At 41.6% G+C, this 18,981-nt stretch overlaps 2 protein-coding genes across 5 annotated transcripts in view; one reads left to right on the top strand and one right to left on the bottom strand.

The window, feature by feature from the left end:
* The window catches only part of LOC108163902 (chaoptin), a 60,783-nt gene that overhangs the window by 17,892 nt on the left and 23,910 nt on the right, over positions 1-18,981 (top strand). For all 4 annotated transcript variants that reach the window (XM_033392802.1, XM_033392801.1, XM_017299428.2 and 1 more), the window contains exon 2: positions 12,189-12,490. In XM_033392802.1, the coding sequence (XP_033248693.1) occupies positions 12,190-12,490 (301 nt within the window). In that variant the 5' untranslated portion in view covers position 12,189. The remainder of the gene's footprint in view (positions 1-12,188; positions 12,491-18,981) is intronic.
* Positions 9,483-10,168, bottom strand: LOC108163903. The gene is made up of 2 exons (XM_017299429.2): positions 10,057-10,168; positions 9,483-10,001 (listed from the first exon to the last, which is right to left on the bottom strand). Exons 1-2 carry the CDS (start codon positions 10,070-10,072, stop codon positions 9,589-9,591), a joined length of 429 nt encoding a protein of 142 aa, XP_017154918.1. The 5' UTR covers positions 10,073-10,168; the 3' UTR covers positions 9,483-9,588.

Here is an 18,981-nt window from a genome sequence, read left to right as displayed (position 1 = left end):
AAACTGAAAACTTGATACTTTGACCTTTTTCGTTGTTGAGGGCGTTGGGGGGGCGGCCCCTGGTCTTAAGTGGCGGTCAAGTGGCTGGCATAATCAGGCGACGATAGCGATGTGGCAATGGCAACCATTTAGAAGTTCAAATCCTCAACATTTCCAGCCCTGTGCGTGTGCCCGCAAATTTTGCAATTTAATTATACACCTGACCGAATTTGAATATTCCCTTTCCACCGCCCACAAAAGCATTCATCCTAGGTATATAATACACTCGTATACATGCCTTGGACCTCGTAAATTTAACGCATTAAGATATTTAAATAATGTTCTTTTCTCGCATTTTGTTTTTGGCTTTTCTTTGGGGTTCCACGCGCTTTACATGTGAAATAATTTTGGGTAATGGCAGCAACGTGATTAGCCCAAATCATGCCACATATTCATAAATTTCTCTCAGCACACGACCCGCTCTGGCTCTGGCTCTGTCGCTTTAATGCCTTAATGAAGCCATTCTAGTTAGCAAAGTGTCGCCATTCTGGCTTCTCATTCCTACACACATGTGTAGCCACGTAGAGAGAGAGAAGTGCTTTACAGAAGTGCTGGTTGCGGTTGGATTGCTGCAAATTGGAGTTGGATGAGGGCTGTATGTGAGTGCAGAAACCGCAGATCAATGCGGAGACTCTGTGATGACATTTGTACGATTATAATAGGCGCAGTTTATGCAAATTGGATTGACAGAAGAGGTTTACGCAATGAAATGAATATGATTTCTAAATTATATGCATCAAAACACTGATGATGGATGATGAGAATGTATTGCATAAAAGGGAAAAGAAAAGAGTTATTACCAGGGAAAAAAGCCAAGAGACTCGAAAAGTTACACTTGGATTTAAATATTTTTGGCATTATATGTGCCTCGAGATGGGGAAATATTAACATGGAAGTGTTTTTAATTACATTTTTATAATAAATAAAAAAATATTTGATCCTAATATTTTTCTTATTTAAAATAAATAAATTTCATATTTATATTGAATAAATTTCATATTTAACTTAAATTGATTTTATTTTTAATTAAATAAATTTCTTACATTAATTAGATATATTTCCTAAAAATGGAATTCAAAACATATATTTTGAGGTGTTTATTTATTTATACATTTCATATTTAAATTAAATACATTTTTAAATTAATAAAAAAATATTTGATCCTTATATATTTCAAATTTAAATTGAATAAATTTCATATTTAACTTAAATAGATTTTATATTTACATTAAATAAATTTCATATTTAAATTAAATAATTTTAATTTCAATTTAATTTAAAACATCTATTTTGAGATGTTTATTTATTTGAATTATTTATTGAAAAGTGTAATAAGAATATTTATATTTAAATCTGAGTAAATTCTATTTAATTTCACTATGTTTGTAATTTTCAATCTTATTATTAATTTAATGGTTTTATTTGTTTTTACTCTGCCATTTTTCTCAGTGTAGGAAAAAGTATCCTGAAAATATGTTCAATCCAATTCAAATTGGGCTTCATTGAACGAGAGATTGATTACAACCAAAACTAAAAGAGCTTCAACTAAAAATTAGGGCAGTTTCATGTTTTCTTTAATTTACCAAACAAATATTGCGGCGCCAAGTAAATCTTTTAATTTAATTCAATTTAAGCTGTCGAAATATAAAGTAACTTAAAGTTTAACGAAGAATCTCTGGCAGCAAACTTTCTCTTGGCCAAAGCCAAAAATGAGGCGAAATCCTGGGCAAAAGGAAACTTTATGACCTCCTTTACGCATAAATATGTACGCCGGAGGACGACTGCGAGTGCGAGTGCGAGTGTACTTCATATACATTAAACAGCCGGCAGCTATGAGAGCAGCTAAATCTACTTGAGGCAGAGCTGCATATTTTACCTCCTCAAACGGCAGGCCAAGATAAATCCCATCATTTAAGACCCAGGCAGCCAGACAGGCAGACCTCATAGTGTTCCTTTGAGCTCTGAGGCTGTGAAAGATGCGTCGGTGAATTTTTTTCTGGTTTTTGTGGATTTTAACTGCCAGTTTTCTGTTTTCCGTTTTCCGTTTGCCTTTCAATTGCCAGAAAGAGAGAGATGGAGAGCCAGGCTTTTCCAGAATCTGGCCAAAATCTGCGTGAAACACTCATTGGGCTTTCGGGGCGGTAGGCTTTTTGTTTTTGGGTAATTTACACACAGATTTGGAAGGCTGGCCCCCGTCCGTTAGACACAGATACAAATCACACGTCAAAATCAAAGTTAATCCCTTTTGTGTTATGCACAGCAATTGAAATTATGTGCTTAAAGGCTTAAACCCTCCGCCTAACAAACAGCCAAATAAATAATACAAATAAAACAACACAAAAAGCGCATAAACCAGCGCAACAACAACAAATAATCAGAAAATGTAACAATCCAACAAACATCCAAACAAGAATCCCCCAAACGCAGCACAAATTGCGTATGTTTCTCTCCCCTCAGATATTCCACCAACCCCCCCCCCACCACCACCATTTCATACGACTTTTGCCATTATTTGTGTTTTTATTGCGCCATACATGAAACATACACAAAAAAAAGCAAAAAAGGAAAGAAAAAAATCCAAAGTGGGGGAAGTGAAAAGAAGTACCGTGAGGGATTTGAGCATTGAGGAGCCCGGAGTGGACCGAACCAGACCGGAGTAAGGTAGCAAATCGAGAGCGCCAGAGGAGAGCAGCTCCAGCTCCAGCGCCAGCGCCATTTGCCCCAACTGCGTTCGGGGGCACTTGAGCGAATGGCATAAAACACCGCCGCGGACACACACTCTTCGGACCCTCGTGCAGCGGCAACAGAAACAGCGGCAGCCACAAATAAAGGCTTGAATCGTTTTGGCCAACTGGGGATTCGACTAGGGGATACCTAGGGGTTTTGCAGGGGCTCAAAATTGATCCTTTTGCTTCGGCAGTAAATAGTCAGCACTAAAGTATGCTACGTTTTTGTATACCATAAGGAAAAGGGGAACTCAGGGATCTTCAGGGGGATTTCCGCCTAGAAAAGAGCTTGGAGATAAGTACTTCTGAAAATTAAGCCTAGAGACTGGAGTGGGATGAGTATTTACCACATTATATAGCATAAAAACCATGATATATGATGGGCCATGATTTATTATACCCACTTATATGGGTACCAAACTTTTGGAACTATAAAAAGACGTTCTGTGTAGTAGGGAAGGAGTGCCTTAGGTATTTTGTATAAGTTTTAGACTATGATATTTCTAGATATTCTTTCTGATGATCTTTTCCCTTGTTATCTCCCGCCTGTTCCAATACAACCCTTTGATACCCCTTTGAATTGGTTATAGCTGCAAACAATAACAGATTTATTGCATATTTCGCGCTGGTAATTGAGATTAAACAGTTGAAAAAAAATAAAAAATAAAGAGAATTGAAAACAGCCGCACGGCATTTCATAAACCCCGAGTACACACATACGCGAAAGGGATGCCATAAAAGCTGGGCATAAATTTAAAAGCTCGTATATCGTTTTGGCTTTCCCCTCAGTCAATCCTTTTTTTCGTAGCCATCCCACCTACCCCCTCCCTGCATCCCTCTGCGCATTGAAACTGGGGGCCAATCATTTAGGCCTCTTGGTACCCTTTTGTTGTCGCTTTGCCCCGCTCGAGCATGTAATTCGTTTAAATAATTGTCAAGTGCCTGACTTTATTTATGACAAACTTTTAATAATTTAATTGCTGGCCCAGCAATAGCCAGGGAGGCCAGGACCCAGGGCCCAGGGCTCCTCCCAATTCTACTCATTGTTGCAATTACTGGATTTGTCGGTACCGCTGCAGTTGCTGCTTTTGCTGCTTTTGTTGCTGCGTTCGCATTTAATTGATAAATGCGTCAGGGTCTGCGACAGGAGGTGGCAGGCAGCACCGAGCGACGGACTGGCAGGCAGGCAGGACGGGAAGGCAGGCAATCGAGCGAGTTGCCAGCTGTAATTATAGATGATTTGAATAATTCAATGCCCAGAACCGCCCCGGCTTCAGCTCCCGACCGCCAGCTCGTGTCGCGTTTTGTTTACGCAATTAATTGTGCGGCAGTGTGTCCGGGAGAACAACAGCAGGAGCCAAACAGTGGGCTGCGTATTGTTGGAAAAATTAAACGAAATAGAGGGTTATTTTCTGGGATTTACATTTTTTAGTAGGGAAAAGCGTTGACTCAGAAATTAACCGCAAAACGCTTAGAAATATCCATCAAACAGCCTCCAGGCGAAATAGTAGAGCAGAACAGGCGAACGAAAACAAGAAGATAACGAAAATGTGCATGTGAGCATGTCGCAATTGCGTGGATAACAAGCGTGCCGGCACATAAAGACCTTTAGAAAATAAAATTGTTAACGCACATTTAATCTAATAAATTTCAAATTCAATGGGATGTCAAAGGAAATATTTAGTAGAATTACTTCCTACATTAAAGATTGTGCCATTATCGTACGCATATAATTCAGTTATTATTTAGTTGTTTCTTCATTTACTAATTATCCGCCTTTTCTCCATTAATTACTTTTGCACCCTTCGGTCATTATTTATGTGTAATTTCTTTCAGTTTTCCTGTACCAATGTGCCCTCTAACGGGTTGCTTGGTCATCATTTGTGTTTGTCGGCCTCAACTTTCTGGTTCTGCACTGTCATTTGCTTGATAAGCATTGAATATACGTACATACATATTCATTCATTCATTCAGAGCTCCGACACACACAGACAGACGCAGTGGGACACCGACCACGCCCACCGCACGACATGACACGCTTCGGGGGGGCAAGTCTCTTTCTCTTTCTCTGTCTCTCTTCTATTTCCCATGGATAGTTTTGCGCCTGTGTCGTTCATAAGCAATTCATGTGTTTTCCGTAAACACTTCAATTTAATTTTAGTGCCTCTGGGCGCGAAATTGCTGTTAAATTATTGAGTGAAAGAATTATTAGAGCAGCCCTCGCGAAAGAGTTGATGAAAGGGGCCTCGACCGCCGTACATCCGCGGCTTTTCAAGTTCAGGTGCGAAATGGGATTTGGGACCTGGGGACCTAGAAGCACCACTTCGCAAAGCTGGTGGGAAATTTTCGATTAGGAATCTTTGGATTCTCTTCAAGTAAGGAAGGTCCTTATATCTATAGATTCGACAATGTCTTATCTTTAAGTACACTTTTCTGTAGATCCAAAAACCTGTTGCCTTTTCGCACTATAGTTTTCAATATCCCCAAACTTTTGCCAGGAGAACTCCCGCATTACACCGTTTGCTAAAGAGTTTTCCAATCTGTTGCAATCAGGTTTCAAGTTCAGGTGCGAATGGGATTGCCACTGGGACCTGGAGTCACGACTTGGGGAAATTGCCTAGGTCGTTTTTTTCTTCGCCCACCTATCTGCGAGTCCGGGACTCCCCCCCTAGCACATAATTGCGGCAAGTCGAAGATAAATTACCCAAACTCAAAACTTTGACCTAAGCGCCGTTTCCGTGAGTAAGATTAATGATGCGGCAATTGCCAACAGCCAACAGTTCTCTGCTTCTCCGCATGCCCCCTGCCCCATGCCCCATGCCGCATGGAAACGGCCGGCACACAACTATCACAGCAACTCGACAACTTTATGGGATTTGAATCAAGGGTTGTACTCCAGGTTTTTTGTGGTTTCGGATTGGAGCTATGGGAGGATGGACCGACCCTTTTTTCCCCGTTTGAGGGAGGGGCAGGGCAAACAACATAATAATTTCAACAGAAGGCAACTATAAGAGTGCGCCACATGTGGCGACCCCTGTGGCCATGCCCCTTTCCATCTCAAACCCCACCCGCGCCACTTAGGTGCGAATGGGTGCATATTTATGGATACAGATACTGAGATACTCAGCAGAAAAGATACATTTATTGCTATGCCATAAACTTTGAGTAATAAATTTTATTTTTATTGTTCTGACTGACTCCCGTTGACTGACTGGCTGTATGGCTGGCTGGGTTCAGAGTTTGAGTTTCAGCAAAGAAATCACCTTGTTAGGGAGTGCTAGTGGCAGGAGATTGTACGTGGAGAGGACGGTGTTCAGGGACGGGGTGCACTGCCAAATTGGCATATTTATGACCCAACGCCAGTTTCACGGAAGGCGCTGCCAAAATAGCAAAAAGCGATAAACGACACTTGAATGAACTGACTGTACTTTGGATATGCGAGTGTGTGTGTGTGTGTGTGTGTGTGTGGATGCATCTTTTAGTGTGCGTGTGCGTGTGCGTGTGCGTGTGTGTGTGTGATTTATATGGCCAAGCAATTGTAGCCAATCCCTTACTGCAGGCTAACATATTTTTTAGAGCGCCTCACAAGATGAATGTATCTTAAAGTTTGCGGCGCTCTCTGCTAATGGTTTCATAAAACCCAATCCGTTGCATATTTGCAAGTCAAGCGCCCCAAAGATGGATCGTTTTGCATCTGTCAAGGTGTGATATGAGAGTGGAAGAGCTATAGACGGGCACACACTTGGATGTAGTTTGTGGAGCGTCTAAAGGGGATTCGATGATCGGAAATTGTTTAAAGAAGTTATTTGTTTTTGGATATATGTAAAAAAGGTAGTTAGGAGTAGATGTATAGATTAATGGACATTTCTTGATGGATATATAGATAAACAGTAGTTTTGTAGTTTTTATTTCAGTACAAATTCATTATTTTTCCCCCCAAGAGATGATCATTGATTCGCAAAGAAAACTGCCTTCTAAACTGAGGTTTTCTCCCTGTTATATATGATACTTAAGTAATAAATACCCATACCCATAAGCACGATAGTTTGCTAGTCCATAACCCAGACTGGCAACACACTAAATGTTAATGACGTCCATAGAATGGCTAATAAATATACCCAAACACAATAAATACTCGGTATTATTCATGCCATAACCTGGTTACACAAGTTTCGACAGGCTTTCATCTCCCAGAACCCTCAAAGCTAATATTGTTACTAGCCGGAAAAGCCCTGGTAATCCTCCGCCGACTGGCAACGCCCTGCACAAAACAAAAAACTGTACTCTAATAGAGGAAAGCATTTCCCTAACGCCCAAACGCTTTAGCCGGCAGGAAGCAGGAAGCAAAAAACAAAAGCAAACAGTTTTCGTGAACTTTTTCGGGAGGGGGCAAACCTTAATTGACTTGACGCCGATTAACTGAAATGTATCTCGAAGATACATACACACCATATAGGAGTATGGTATGCTCGTCGGCCACACCTCAACCTTTTTCATGTTCGGCTGCGTTAAATACACGCTCACAGTTTGTTAAGTTCGTTTAAAGTTTTGATCCCCGTCTGAGCGGCGGCCTTAAAATTATTTTTATTTGTTTTGTTGTTGGGCAAAAGCTCTGCCTCATCCGTAACCTTCCAGTGCAACAGCGGGCGAAGCAGGAGCTGTGCGGAGCAGCTTATGGGCTAAATTTAAAACCCACATCCAGGCAGGCGCACACACAGATACGCAGATACACGAATGGTGGAAGAGGCAACTTACATATGTTATTATCGCACAAACTCGCAAATTTTCACCAGAGAGTGGCGGAGGGAAGCGACGGGGCGGGGCGAGGCGAGGCAAGGCTCTGGCAACGACTCCCCAATGAATGCTACGCTTTTTCCTGCTGCGCTGCTGCTGCGCTGCCTCTGCCGCTGCCTCTGCCTTCGCAATAAGCTTCAGAGTCAGTTTTCCAGCAACTACTCGTTACAGTGCGAGTGCGAGTGCGAGTGCGAGTGCCGGAGATCCCCAAAGGAGGACGCTCATCATATTTATCCTGGTCCTGGTCCTGGTCCTGGTCCTGGTCCTGTGTCCAGGTCCAGGTCTCTCCTGCTGTTTGTTTTGCAGCTCGTTGACATTTCATGTCACTGTGTCACCGACATAAAAAATTAAAAGTATAAAAATGATGCAGAGACCTCTGTGATCCAACCACCCTCCGCCCCCACACTTTCCACCGACCGACCGAGCGACTCTGCAGCTCTGTTTGGGGCAAATCGCTGGCATTATATGCGTAATAAAAACTTGTGGTCTGCCTGGCTGCCGCCTGCCTTCGTGCCGCTTGTTGACCTTTTCGTGGCAGTCAACTCCGGTATCTCCATCTCTCTTTCTCACTGTTGAATGAGGCAAGATGATGGCCCCAAAGGCTAAGGGAGTGTCGGATGCAGAGGAAGGACACTTTATTGTGTAGTTTGCTCTTTGGCATACTCTTAAAATGCAGAAAAAACGGGTATCGGACATTTTATGGGTATTATCAAATGAATGAATAATGAGCCGTACATACTCGTACGAATATGTCAAGATTTAAAGATACCTTGACGTTGATTCGTCAAGAATTATTTCTGTACTTTAAGGTTCCGTTCCCTAATTTTAGCCGAAAAAGTTTAAAAGTATACAAATTTCGAATTAACATACAAATTTTAATATCAAAATACATTTTGCAGATGTTCCAGTGGTTAGGCTTTGAGAAAGAGCAGATGTCAAGGACAGATCCTAAGATACTTCATTTTTTAACAATCTTTGTTGGAAATTGATATTTGCCTTGGCCTCTGAATTAAGACTATATTTTAAATGGAATATCCATAGGGATAAGCAAACATATCCCTAAGATTTCTGCACATTTCCTGCCAGTTCGTAATGAACTTTCCACCGAATTTCCCCTCAAAACTCAGCTCTGCCTTTGTCTATCTTTTTGCTCCTCAGATAAATATATACCTAACGTTTTCTTTTGCTCATCTCTAGCGTTTTTTTAAGAGTATCCCAACTTCATCTAACTTGACTTAGTTTCTGTTTAAACATTTTGTTTATTTTGTTGTGCTGTGCTGTAAAAAAGTTTCTGTCGGACAAGGTTGAGGGTCAGATGGAAGCCGTCCGTCCGCCTAGCCCGCATCTGCCGGGGTCCCTCAGCTGGGGGGCGTGTGTGCGTGACAGGCGTCGCTCCTGACTGTCTCATAGACCCCTAGACCCCCACTCTTGCCATCCGGGGCCCCACTTTTAGCCCCCTCCCTGACCTGCTGCTGTGTTCTTGGCCCAGAGCGTTGCCTGTTTGCTGGCCGTCTGTCAGCCGACAAGTTAGTCATTTGCCGTATCAAAAAAAAATACAAAAATACAAAAATAAAACGCAAATAAAAAACTTTTACGACATATTTATCTTTTTCGTTTTTATTTTGTCTTCCGTCCGGCAGCCTCCATCCTTCGACTTTGACTTCGACTTCTTTGACTTTGTGGATGTTTTGTATGTTCTGTGGAAGGTGCACACAAAGGTGGATACGCACTCAACCGTATGATGTATCATTTGTTTTACATGGTCAAAGGAAAATACTTCGATTTGTCACCATCCTGCCATAATGAAAAACAATCATCCAGAGTGGCGGGCGGCAAATGGAAAGATCTTCCTGATTGGTTTTTGCCTCCCCCACATCGTGGCCGAAATGTTATGCCAAGAACATATGGCCAAACAACAGGCGAAAGATTAAGAAAAATGTCTCCGATTTGGCCCAATAGATTTATTTTTATATTGAAATTGATCCCTCCCCCTATTTGTGTATGTGTGTGTGTAAATCGGTTATTCCTCCTAATCGATATCCATTGAGTGGGATATTTCAAGGCTAGCCAAGGTCTTGGACAGCGCTGCCATAGGATCATATTGGGCCACTACCGGCTCCATTGGCTCCTTCTTTGGCTCTTTGATGTCTGCCTCAAATGTTTTGAACAATGAGCGACGCGTCTTTGGGTTCTTGGCAGGAGAATCCTCCAGTGGCTTGGGTCCTGCAGTGCGATCGTCGAGATGTCGCTTTTTACAATTGCGGCGACTTGGTCGGAGATTCTCCAAGTTTAAAAATTCGATCCGAGTCTTCTTTGGCTCAATGTCAAGCGCTTGAGGCTTCTTTGAAGTATTCTCATCGTCGAGCGACAGATGTCGGTTGCGGCGTACAGTAACGCGCGAAGAACTTGCCTCTTGCCCCTGGGACTGCTTGAAGTGCTCGTCTATTGGTTAAAGTAAAGTCAAGCAAAAGAATTTTAGATTAACATGTGCACTGACCAAGATTCAAGTTCATGATGCGAGGTATTCTTTTTTCTTCTTTAGGTATTCGGATTTTTCTCAATTGGAAAAAAAAACTGAAAAACTGAACTAAGTTAAAACTCCTTCCGCATCGACTGTCAGTGAAATTGATAACTAACACATATCGATTACTTTTCAGGCAATAGGTATCGCGACAAATATATTACCTGTAATCCTTATTGACCCTCTTTGTTTCTCCTTCAAATGGCCAGAGGTGTCCCTGCTCTTTGATGTATCGCCATTATTGCAGGCCAAAACCTATTAACTGTAAAATATATTCCCTCTTTATTTCTCATTCAAATAAGCCGCTCTTCTGGTCATCGCCTTGCCGGCTCTTTGATCTGGCACTCAGACAGCAGGGGCTTAGCCCCTATTATTATTTCCGTGCCACAGCCGCCTCTTTGAAGCATATTTTATTAATATTCCTATATGCACAATAACATATATTTTACTTATCCCCGAAACTTTGAGTCGACTTGAAATAACTTGCGGATTTTTCGGCGGGTGGACGGCGAGGGGGATGGCCAGGGGCTGTGTGTCGGTGGCTCGGTTCGGCTCTCGGTTATACGAGTATTTTTCGACGCTAGTTTTATGGCTGGTCGTAATGTGCACACCGGTACCCACACTCGAACGCTGGCAAGGTAAACCGCCGGGAGTCTTAAAGCTCAACAATCGTGCTAATGGGCCGTACTCGTCCTCGTCCTCGTCCTTCGTCTCACGTCCTTCATCCTTGTCGCCGTCGCCGTCGTCGTCGTCGTCTGGCGGTGCGGTAGGCCAAAGCCAAAGCCAAAGCCAAAAGTTTTTATTTGTTATTATATACTTTGGCGTGTCAAATAAACATCACACATCCAGCGTACATGAAACATGTTTTATATGCGACTTCTCTGCATGGATGTGGCTGTGGAGGCGCCTCCGTTTCGTCCCCGTGCCGTACGTACGTACGTGTTGTGGTTGCGCACTTTCCTGCCATTCTTTGGTCCCTTTTTTTTAGGGCTAGGCACTGCCTGCCATGTGTGTGTGAAAGCCCGAAAGAGAGCCATATATCCCCCCCTGAAGGAAGAGTGTGTCACACGACTGCGGCTCATTTGCATGAGTTGTCGCAGGCTTTTAGTCGAAAACTTCCTCCGTCGTTCCGAGGAGAGCCGAGGTCGCTTTAGCAAAAATATCTACATTGGTTCAACAGTATTTAAAACACAATTAGAGCCACGTTAATTGGCATTGTGCCCTCGGAAAATGGTTTGTTTATGCTTTTGTAAAGTTGTTATCACATTTTAATGTTTAAATTGAATCAAATTTCAATTGCAGGCTAATTATGTACCACAGGGTATCATTAGATCATAGCTGACACACAGACTTCGCTACAAAATGAAGAAGCTCAAAAGAAACAAGGAGAGATCGTAGAAAAGAACATTATACTTTCTAATTGTATAATCCAAATATGCTTCAATGTATTTCTTAATCAAATAAATAAATATTTATACAACACTAGGCGGCAAGCCAGCCTCCGGCTCACTCGCTTGGTTCGCTCGCGCAAATATGAGTAAAATATCGGACGACGAGCCAAAACTGTAGAATAGAAAGATAAGGATGTAGAGGTACCACTCTAAAAGACTTGGTATCGCAGAAACTCTCATAGTTTATCGCACTTTACCAACACTATCAATAGTGTTGGTTCCACCAACTCTTCTCTCAGCATTGCCAACACTAACTGCTGTGTGTTTTCTCTAGGCATTGCCAACACCTAGTGCTGTGTGTTTTCTCTAGGCATTGCCAACACCTAGTGCTGTGTGCAGTGGGCTTGTCTGGACGTATGGGATTATGTACAGATTGTTTTATTTATTTTTTCTTTAGCCCAAACCACTGTGCAACTTTGATGCGTGTGAACTAACGTTAATTTTATGCCATTTCATTTGCTTTCGCTTTCCAAACGTGTGATTTATGCAAAGCAGCAACAAATAAACAAATGCCTGAGGGCCAAGGTGTCTCTACACTCTGGATTTTTCCATGTGCTGCCCCCAATGCCAAATTTCTTTCTTAAAGCGCCCTCTTAACCACTGGTTCAGCCGAGTATTTGAAGCTAATGGAACTTGCTTATTTTCTTTTGCTTTCAGCATGCACCTGTACCTAGTGCTGATCTCCTGTCTGGTGAGCTCAACGCACTGCTGGCAGTTCGATGGCGGAGGTCAGCGATGGTCGAGGAGTACGGCCAGGGTCCTGGCACGGGGACCACCGCCGCCAATGCCGCCAGGAGGCGGCGGAGGCCGAGGATCGGCGGCGTTGTTGGGCTCCCAGCAGCAGGACATACTCTATGCCTGTCCACTCAACTCGATGTGCCAGTGCGCCGGGCTGCCCAACGAGACCAGCACGCTGATTGAGATTAATTGCAACGAGGTGGCACTGTACAAGTTTCCAGGTAAGAGACAGGACACGAGATACCACTCTCCCACCCCACCCCATTCTCCCTGCCACACGTGAGTGTCTGTGCATCGGCTGTCAATGTGTGTCTGTCCCCCCCTCGAGCCCTGTCTCGCCCCTCTTATTTATGTGGCAAATATTTTCATTGCCAGTTGGTCATAAATTGCCTTGGCCACATAGCCCGTAATGAAAATACTATTGTTTTGTCCTGGCTAGCAATCTGCCCGTCCCCGTCCCCTTTTGGCCTTCTGCCTCGATGGTGTCCCTTTGTCACCCGTCCTTTCCTTTGTGCTTTTATGCCTGCCTGCAGCGGCAAGAGTGTAATTTTTTAATGAAGCCTCAAACGGCTTTGTCGTGGGCCACAAACAAAATGAAATCTTACATTTAAGTTTGCCAATTAGTTGTAAAAATAAAGTTTTATTTTATTTCATTTTATTTGCTTCTTTTGCAGGCAGTCTGTCGTTTGGTCTCTCTCTGGTTGTGTGCCTTTTGGGGCAAAGTTCTGTAACGATTGCTGTGGCAAATTCCACGCTAATTTTGGTAGTTTTGTATACCCATTATTTGTAGAGGGTGAGGGTGTGTTCACGATTGGTAGCACAAGAGCGAGGCAGGAGCTTCCTGACTTGAATTTCAGATACTGTCTGCAGATGTTTCCTTTTTTTACATAACGAGCCACTAAAAATGACTACTATAATTCTGAAAAATGTATTGTTTATAAGAAAAGCTCGACAAAGATAGGAAATACTGTCTTATACAAGAAAATGGATATTTTATCTTCTAACTTTGTAGATCTCTCCCCCTATAGTAGGTATCTCCAAAGTCGCGAAACACTCTCCTCTCCAGCATTATTTTATGCTCTTTTTTTAAGTAATGAATGAATGGCAAGTTTCCATAGTTCCATTGTCGTTTTCCCATTTCCATTTCCATTTGCCCCCACAAAAATGTTGCTCATTGCTGCGGCTTTCTTCTCTGCCTTCCTTCCGCTGTCTCTTGCTCTCTCTGTGTGTGTGTGTGCGAGAGAATCTCTCGCGTTGAAATTATTAGCATTCTACTACCTTCTGATGTTCCTTTTCTTCCGCAATACTCGGAACAACTGTGACACGCCCACAGAGTCCACAGAGTCGTCGGTTCGACGGTTTTTTTTTTTTTGGGGAAAAAGTTACCGCAAAAGTTGGAAAAAATGAAAATAAAAGAAACAAAATAATAAACAAAGTTGTTGACTGGCAAAACACACAAAAATTGGCCAGACATTGGCAGAAGGATGCGGCACCGGAGAGAGAGAGAGAAAAGTTTGTCTCTTGTTTGGAGGTCCTCTCGCCGGAGGAGTCGCCACTCCGCATTGGCAATTTATCCATCGTTTCTTATGGAAAACTTTTCAATTGCATCTGCATTGGCATTTGCCTTAATGAAAAACTTTCCGATATTATGGATAATCAAATTAAAATTAATTATATGCCAGCAAATGAAATAGGAAATTATTAGTTCTATATATTCATCGATACCCGAATCGTATAATTTTATAGTGTTTTTAATAAGCAAACTTTCCAATATTATAGATAATTAAATGCCAAAAATTCTATAGAAAATCTGTACACTTTTTTTATGGAACCCAAAAATCAAATTCTTTTTTTCTTCTTATTTTTAATACCACTCAAAATTGCTCCTTCAATGAATGCCAACAAAATATGCAGATGTCTCTATATATATATATATTTTTGTCGACGTTGATGGCGATGTCAACGACAACGATTGCATTCGAGCAGCAGAAGAAATGTTGCAGTTGGAAAACTTTTGGCAATTAGCAATTCTAATGCAAACGAAGAGAAAGTCAGAGTCCGACTCAGAGTCACAGAAAGAGAGAAAGGAAAATCATAGTTTTTTCTCTGCTTTTACCCAGAAAACACTTTGGTTGACAGCCTGGCTAATTGCGTGCCACGGCCCCTGCCATCGCCTCCGCCTCCGCCTTCCTCATCGAAGCGACTTCCTGGCTAGAAGGCTGGCTGGCTGCCTGGCTGGTTGGCTAGTTGGTATGTCACCATGTGGTCCAGCAGCAACCGAAAAAAGGAAGCACAAATATGCACCCAGAAAAACTTGTAGAGACGATGGGGCAGACGCCACCAGGGGATGCGCCCCTCAATGACAAGTTGAAAAATTCATTAAAAATTCTCCAAAAAATATCTCTCTGTGCGTCTGTCTCTCTTTCTGTTCCCTGTGCCACACAGGGCACAAATATGCAGAGGGTGCAGATTGGTCCTTCCTGAGTATGTCCGTAATTTAATGTTGAATTTCTATTGTCCATTGCTCATGTGAAAGAATGGGGGCAAATGAACAAAACAAAAAACAAAAAAAAAATAAAGATTGTGTTGCAATTTAGATTTATTTTTAATGTTTCATTTTAGGGGCCCCTCCTTTGTCTCTGTCTCCCCCTGTGGGGCTCTCTCTTCCCTTGGTAATTTTCACGCTTGGCCAGAAGCATTTTGCTGAGAGGCCCAGAGGCCTGGCTGGGCTGCTGCTAGCCCTACGTTCTTCGATTTGGCCGCAATTTTCCTGCCGAAACTATTTTTCGTAGCAACCGAAAAACGAAAATGAACGTCGACAGTTTGCCCACATGCCGCACGTTTCCTGTGTCCAGTGTCATCCATTTTTTTTTCTTTTTTGTTGCTGGCTGCAGGACACAAACTATATGGATATAAATGGAAGCTTCCTATTCCCAGGCTCTCTCGCTCTCTATTGGAGGGGTTTTGCCCTGTCTTTAGCCCCCTTCCTGAATGCCTGGCCAAAACAATAACTTTTCAGCTGACGTAATCTTCATCAACACACACACACAGATACACATGCACACAGGCTGGGAATGTAGGGGTTCTAAGTTTTTGTTAACCGAAGGGTTGTCTTTAGTTGAGGTATAGAATAGAAATTGGTCCAATAGCAGACTCGAAATTCAACTCCTTTTGAGCTCTCGCAAACAGTTTCCATATCGTTTTGAGTGACTCTGCTTTTTCCGTGAAAGCAGACAGAAATGCTATGAAATTAAATACAATTGCTGGGAAAACCTCAAATTAATATTAATTACAAATTATAAATATTTATTACTAGGAAGAATAAAGTGTTTCTCATATTTTAAGGGAACTACAGATGGGTTTAAGAGACAAAAACCTGGATAGACTTAAATCATGTAGATTTCAAAATTATACTGTGGATATCTGTCACTCATTTGTCAATATTTAGCATTAAGAGCTTAAATTGATTTTTGAAAAATTTTGCTTTTGATTTAATTACTGCTCAAAATGATCAGATTTGATCACAGTCTGGGAGATCTTCATCTATTCGACAAAATGGCATAGTATTATCTAAAATCCGTATTTAAATTAAATATACGGTTTTTCAAATACAAACATAGTGAAATTAATTTATTTTAATACTGCTCATGTTTAATCTAAATATAAAATACTTAAAAATAAATAAATTATATTCAATTTGTAGGAAATATATTTAATTTAAATATGAAAATATATTTCTTTTAAATGCTATAAGCCCTGGGTGTATTCTCTAGCAATCCCTCCTTCCCTTTGAATTTATTTTCATCATCAAAAGAGCATTATAGATTTTTTTAAATTCATGGAAACCAATTTAGACCAATCGTTTTTATGTCAGATATATGCATATTATAATAATCTGATCTTGGAGGATCTACCGTATTTATTTATTAATTTAACCAACAATTATCTGCTAATAATGAACTAAGATACTTAAAGAATTAAAGATAAATAAAGGAGAGTAGGAAAGAAAAGAATTTACAAGCTTGATATGTTTAGGTGATTGTAAATATTACGGTCTATAATCTGAAGGAATAGTTCAGGGGATAGATATAGATTTTTAATGCCAAGAGAATAACTGATTGCTCGACTGTTGCCATAGCATTTAAGGACAGACTATAAATCTTTATTGCGAGTGTAAAATAATTGAAAATATTTCTTTGGCTTATTATTTTGTTTATTTGCCTTCCTTGACTGTTGCTGATACTACAATTAGGAAATAGTTTGCCATTTGACATTTGCAAATATTTCGCTGTTTGTCTAAAGAGTTTCACAACAAAAATATTATCTTTTAGTTATTATGTAAGCTTTTACGGACAGACAGACAGACAGCTTAGCTTTACGTAAAGTTTTCAATAAGATTGCACATTTGACTACGAGTATTATTTACTATTTTAACTTTTGAGTGGCTTTTCCTTTGGTTGTTATTTGATATAGCAATTGGCAAATATTTTATAACTATTTCAATAATTATGTAAGTCTTTCGTTTATTTACACTTAAAATTTTGTTCTTTGGTCAAAAATATTTTGTTTACTCTATTAAGTCTGTAATAAAATTGATACGGTATTTTTTGGGGAATTATTTTGTCTCACTTTGATTTAATTCAAGTCATGGATATGTATATTTCTGGAAACATTTGATGAGATAATTGTTGGATTTTTATGTGTCCACAGCTCGTTAGGCATTCCTCCTTGGATCTCCTTCGCTTTCTCTCTCTGCTTCCCTTCACGGACACTTTATTGTTTGTTTTTTGTTTTATTGAGTTTCACTGCCGCCCCGGATATATGTATATGTATATGGTTTATACCCGTACATATGTACATACTGGCCCGGGGAGGGAGTTGAATAAACACTTGGCAAGTGACGCAAAACGAGAGACGAGAGCGTCGAACGTGAATGTTGAATGTTGAAACGTGGGGCCGACTACGTTCAGAGAGTGGTCTTTGCCTGGCAGCAAGAGTAAATAAATAAATATGCTTGGCATTTTGTCAGAGAATTGACTTGAGGCCATAAAATACAAGCCAAACGTACGATGGACGGATGGTTCCAACAGTGGCCATAGTGCTTCCATTCCAAGTCCTCCGACACCCCATTCCCCAGCCCCATTCCACCCACCCACCCACCCCCCAACCACCCCAAGTTCATTTCAGTTCTTGGCCCTTCAGGCATCGGACTAGTAGAAGTTTATTAACGCCATATGTGCTGTAGTTGGTGTTGGTGTTGGTTCTTCGGGTTGGTTTGTCCACTCATAACAAAACACTGGCAACAACAGCTTAGATATGCACACACACACCCTATATAAACGGATATACGTACACGTCTATCCATATAGTATATTCCTATATGGATATATTGTTGCTTGACTTGCATGGCGAATGCGCCTGGCCGGCCACGTGTTTGCTGGGTCCTTGCTCTTGGGGTCAGGGCGAGAGCGCACACGCGTGTCAACAGGGCGTATGATTAATATTGTATTAATATGCGATATGTAATTAAGATGTAAGCTGGCTCTGTTTTGTGCTTATACTACTGTTTGTAGGCGGGCACACCACCTAAAATATATGTTTGCAGTACGTGTGTACGGGGTGTACACATCGACACATGGTGTCTGCTGTAAAGGGAAAGCACAATTTAAAGGCTGTCAGCGATTTGATCCTGATCTTTGTGCTTAAAGTACATCCATCTATTCTCTGAAGCTGCGAAGTAACAATTTCATAAAGAGAGTCATAACTTATGGAAGATCGAAGTTTAAAGTTAAGTGGAGTTTGATTTAGTTTCGTTTAGTGTCTGTCAAAGTCAAAGTCTGGGAGCTGTCCAGAGCAGAGCTCTCATTATGAACGTCATTCGCGTCCACCAAAGAAATAAAAATCCTCTCTTTCGCAGAGCAACTTTTGATTGTTTGAAATGAGTTTTTCTAATGAATAAATTCTTTGGAATTATTATTTAGTAGCGTCTGCACATAAAATAAGTTTCAAACTGGTTTTTAATGAATTTCCCCAGCATTGCCCCCTTTTAGAGCAGGGTCCTCAATTTTTATGTGACTCAAGCCGGGGCCCGGGGGAGACATCAACGCCGCAATTAAATTACGATTCGTTGAGCATGTGTTAATTAAACAGGGGCCACAGCAGCAGCAGCAGCAGCAGCAAGGAGCAGAGAGCAGGAGCTGGCAGCTGACAGAGAGCAGCACTCCCGGGGAGTCCTTGGAGTGCCTGAAGCGTGGATGGCGTAGCTCTCAAAGGAATCGGTCACCCAAGGCGAGTCCTCACATGGAATTGGAACTCCTGACAAACGCACACACACACACACAGAGACCAGAGGGAGACAGGGCAACCAAGGGTGACCATGTGTTTTAGCCTGATTATGGTAACGGCTGATGCCGCTGCCGCTGCCGCTACTACTGTCCGAAGGGAATTTCCATGTCATGCTTGTCAACTTAAATTATGGCCTGACCTTACCTTAAGCATTCCACGAAGGAGTGGATTGGTATGCTCCTGCCGTGGGCATACAGTCGGAGCAGGAGATGTTCTCCATCATAGAAGAAATATCTTTCTTTTTTTGTACTGCTGTGTCCTTCCCGAGTGGCGTGACGTGTCTTTCCCGCTCTGCTCAGAATACGTGTGCGAGGAGGGGGGTAACGCCGCAGCACTGGCAGAGCAACTGACGTGCAACATGAAAATG

Source organism: Drosophila miranda, chromosome 4 (assembly GCF_003369915.1).
Source record: "Drosophila miranda strain MSH22 chromosome 4, D.miranda_PacBio2.1, whole genome shotgun sequence".
Lineage (NCBI taxonomy): Eukaryota > Metazoa > Arthropoda > Insecta > Diptera > Drosophilidae > Drosophila > Drosophila miranda.
Note: the sequence above shows the minus strand (reverse complement) of the source record. Positions and strands in the feature narration are given on the sequence as shown.